The sequence below is a fragment of the Porites lutea genome, chromosome 1 (assembly GCF_958299795.1).
Source record: "Porites lutea chromosome 1, jaPorLute2.1, whole genome shotgun sequence".
Taxonomy (NCBI): domain Eukaryota; kingdom Metazoa; phylum Cnidaria; class Anthozoa; order Scleractinia; family Poritidae; genus Porites; species Porites lutea.
In genome coordinates, this window is record NC_133201.1 from 374,546 (window position 1) to 378,918 (window position 4,373).

At 38.1% G+C, this 4,373-nt stretch overlaps 1 protein-coding gene across 1 annotated transcript; it reads left to right on the forward strand.

Moving 5' to 3' along the window:
* The first annotated feature begins 563 nt into the window (after window positions 1-563).
* Window positions 564-3,649, forward strand: LOC140933397 (divergent protein kinase domain 1A-like). Its single transcript, XM_073382951.1, has 2 exons — window positions 564-814; window positions 2,340-3,649. Exons 1-2 carry the CDS (start codon window positions 704-706, stop codon window positions 3,561-3,563), a joined length of 1,335 nt encoding a protein of 444 aa, XP_073239052.1. The 5' UTR covers window positions 564-703; the 3' UTR covers window positions 3,564-3,649.
* The last annotated feature ends 724 nt before the right edge of the window (window positions 3,650-4,373 follow it).

Below are 4,373 nucleotides of genomic sequence, written 5' to 3' on the forward strand. Positions count from 1 at the left end.
TCGAGTGACAAAGAATTACTATTTTGGCTTGCCCGGGGCTTGAACCGACTCACCTGTGCGACCCTTCAGAACAGAGGAGACTCTAAGTTGAGGGATTAGCCGATTGCGCCACTGTAATTTGCCGTGAAATTATGTACCAGTATCGGGACAAGGTTGGGCGCGTTAGTTCGTGACTTTTCGGCTTGTTTCGGCTATTTCACGAAATGCGACCGGAATTACTTCCAGATATCTTGAGATCACTTTGAGCTTCAGTCCTGTATTTACTCGAGGAATAAATGGAGGATATTACATGGCCGTGCAGAGACACGAAATTTCTCTTCGAGTGTTGAAAAACATTTCACGGGTGAGCGCTCCTTTCGAACTGTCTTATGATTAATTTACATATGAAATATGATGGGAAGTTCGAGATTAACGCCTGGTCCTTTTCTGCTCGTCGTACAGCCCATTTACCATCATTTTGTCAGCTGCCAGGTCAGCTGCACAGCTGATTTCAGTAATCATTAACCATTCTTACACCTACATTGTAGCCTGTGAACAGGCCTTCGGTAGAGCGAGGAACTAGGTCGAGCGGGGACCTTTCCCTTCCCTTCCCTTGCCATTTTTTTTGCCCAAACAGAGAGCCTGTTCACAGGCTATTTTACACCATGTCTGTCTAGCTAGGATAGCAAGCGTTTACAAACTGAAGTTCAACTTTTGTTAAACAATGCTGGGCTGGAAAATAATGGTTTTGACAGCTGTAGCTTTTGTCTTTATTTCGATGCATGTGCTTGACAGTCGTTTGAAGTGTAACATGCCCTCCGTCATCAGTTCTCTGGTAAGTTTGATACTTTACCAGTTTCTTCTTGAACTTGGGGGATTTCTGTTCAACACCATACAATTAAAATGCATGCACCAATCTCATACTATTTCATACAGACAATTTATCTCAACAGAGTTGAAAATGTATCCGTAAGAAACGTATGGGGCTGTACGTTCGGAAGTCTTACCACAGCACGCATACTTATTTGCCAGACATGTATGAAGCATTGTTAAAAATGAAAAGAATATTCGTTTTGCTTTACTAGAGAAGTGTCTTAAGAGGACGAAAAAGAGCCTTTGTTTCTTGTATTTCACCCTGCCCCTTCTTCTAGATACTAAGTAGTCACTGCGATACTTCAACGAACTGCTAACATATGTCTGGCCTTCTATGCAGCCCTTTGTGCCATCACTCAATGATCCTCCCCACAAATGGCTGCTTGAAGGGAGAAGCATTGCATGACTGCATAAAAAGCAGCTGTGTAGGGGAGTAGAATATATCCAGTTTGTCTCCATTTCTATCAGACAGAACAAAAATTTGGTCGGCCGAGTCAAGAAGATATTATGCCTATTTTTGGTAGCATGGGACTTGATGCAGAGAAACTGATTGTTACCATAAACACCTGATTGAACAAATGCTTTCGCTTGAAAAGTATAAACCATGAAAGATGGGACCTAATAGATTTATGGGTAGAATTTCATTAACTTTGCAAATTTAAAGTTCTTTCCAGAAAAGTTTTACATTATTGAAGCTTTTTGCAATGGTATGCTCACATTTTCACCTGTGCAGGGTATATCAGAGGTCTCTATAGTTAAAGAGCGTAGCCATATCGCTAATGCACACTTAAAAATCATAAGATAGGAGCCAAAAACATTTTTGGAAGACATAAAAAGACCACGGCATGCCTTAAACAAAGTAATCTGGGGATTTGCATCTGTATGAGCAGCTCGTGGCAATGTAAACTTTTGTTGAAAGAACTTTGAATTTGCCTTGCTAATGAATGTATACCCATGCCATAAATCCTTGAAGTCTCAGCATTCATGGTTTATACTTTTTTAAGTGACAATGGTTTTTTCAATCAGGTATGCATTAACTGCAGCAGTGTTAGATCACATGCATGCAAGATCTCAGAGTGATAGTTCTTGATTTTTAATTTGTCTGGACATGGTGTCTGAACAAATCAGTCATTCCGCAATAAATAAATCAGTTTAATCATAAGTTGTACATATCTCATGTAACTAGCTGATTATTTAGCAATTATTGTTATGGAATAAGGCTGGATAACAGCTTCTGAGATGTTATAATCAACGCATTAATCAGGATTCTACTCAAACACTCAGTTTAGCTGTAGAACGTTTGTTCTCCTATGTACTGCCACTTGTGAGGTGTTTCATTCAGCTACTGCCCACAGTCTGTTATGGATGCAATTATTAATAATCATTATCAATAAAATACTATTAATAGAGTAATCTAATGATTTTGTTGACCGTAAAATGAAAGTTAATTGTTGTATTTTAAACTTATAACCTTGTTGCTCTTTCAGTGTTCCTCTTTTGAGGAAGGTCTAGTGTCCGGGCCTCTCTGCTCTGATCTCTGTCAGCATTTCAGTATTCATGTTGGAAAATGCCTCTCAATGATTCCCGAAAAAATGGTTTACGAAGGAGATTGGAAAGGGCTGCAAGTTATTCTTAAAATGAACATGGATTGGTTCAACACATGGAAGGAAATCCAGAAATTAACTGATGGTGATGTTTTGAGGTCATATCACCATGAGGTTTCTTACCAGGTGGAAACTTTGTTTGGTGACTGTCAAGCATGTGGCAACCTGACATCTTACTTAATGCTTCTGAGTGATAGCAACAAGGATAAAATAATAACAGCCACAGAGGCAAGGACATTTATCTCATTACTGCATCAAATAGAACCCACAATGTTGATGGTCTTAAATGAAAGCAAGAACACTGTAGATTTCTATGGATTTTGTGGTGGTTTGTACCTGCTGGAAAAGGTACCTATTATTGCTTCACAAGTATTTGGGGAGAAATGGGCTTTCCAAGATTTTTCTCCATTACCTGATATTTTTGAACCACTGGAGGAGACTTTTAGAAGTTATCTGGCTCCAAAGATAGTTAATGTTGCCTTCTCTATTCCATATGTTGGTACATTTTTAGGTGATGCATTGACTCTTACAAAGTACATTGTATTTCATTCCTTTTTTCAGACATATGCCCCAAGTGAAAATGAGAAGTTTGAGTTTATTCATTCATTATTAGATGCTGTCTTAAATGTATCAAGTAATCCTTATGGAATGCTACAGTCTTGCGATCTGCATTTGGGAAATTTTGGCGTCACGAATGACTCCATAGTGAAAGTGCTTGATTTAGATATGACTTACCCTGTTAATCTTTTGACTAGTATGTTTGAGCAGAAACAGTGTTCATCTGATGATGATTGTTGGATAGGAACTAAAGAGGATTGTCAGTCGTCATGCCTCACTGATGTTGGCACTTGTGCACCAGTTCCAGTGAGGCAAGATTTAGTTAATATCTGTGAAATCCAAATTCCATTTATTTTCAGAAGTTCTACAATCCTTATGTTGCAAAAGGAGAACAGCTTTTGTTTGAGTGAAGCTATCCGAAAGCTTGTGGTATTCTGCAAAGAATTGCCTTTTATTGAATCACCAGAGCAGTTAAGGGACAGTATTATCTCGGTAAAAGAGAGATTAAGACATATTGAAAGCACGTCACAGTTAGAGTTTACATTGTGAGATAACTATTAATATTTATTCAGCAGTCAATTAGGCCATCCCCATTCGTTTAGTGTCGAATGCGTTTTCTGATATTGGGTTGGTCAGTCGGATTGCAAAAAAAAAGCTGAAAAAAAAGTCAAAAGAGGTCTCGGAATAGGAGGCCCTAGTAACCCAGGATGACGTTAAAAGTAAACATTCACATATTTGGATGAACAAAATACACAATATACTGTAAAAAATGTTCCTGTTTTTGTTCCTGTTTTACTTTATGCTGTTACTATGCTCATTTTTCATATTAAAATAATTATTCCAAGTGAAAAATGGTTCAACTATGTCGTTACTTTTTTTTTTTGGAAAATGCCAAAAATTTGGGTCGGTTGGATGACACTAAATGGAGAAAAAAAAGAGGATGGCCTTAATGACTATGTAAGCATATTAACTAATTTGGAATTTGGAACAAAACCTTATTGAGTAGTTGACATCGTGAAATGATATCTTACTACATCCATCACTGAAATAAAGGTTAGAAGATGATTGCATTTCTAAAATCTCTTAATTCTTGATACATTACTGTGTCTCCATGGTTCCCCAGTTTGCAGTTCCAGTCCGGTGATTTTATAGCTAAGCCAACGGTGGGCCTTCCGTTAAAATGAAACTTCTTTTACTAAAAATCGACAAATCAAACCACTTTACCTTCAGGCGATGGTGAACGGACCCCTTTAAAACTCGAGGAAAAAATTTTTTTGGACAATAACGCATGGGACGTCTTGTGTAGGTTTACATGACACACGCCCGCAAGCACTCAAAAGGAGCATGCTCTAGAAATGC

What these genes read in the sequence shown, in the direction of transcription:
- LOC140933397 (XM_073382951.1), top strand. Translation starts at nt 704, where the DNA reads ATGCTGGGCTGGAAAATAATGGTTTTGACAGCTGTAGCTTTTGTCTTT. An exon ending in CCTCCGTCATCAGTTCTCTG is followed by an intron (nt 815 to 2,339) that starts GTAAGTTTGATA and finishes TTGCTCTTTCAG; the next exon opens with TGTTCCTCTTTTGAGGAAGG.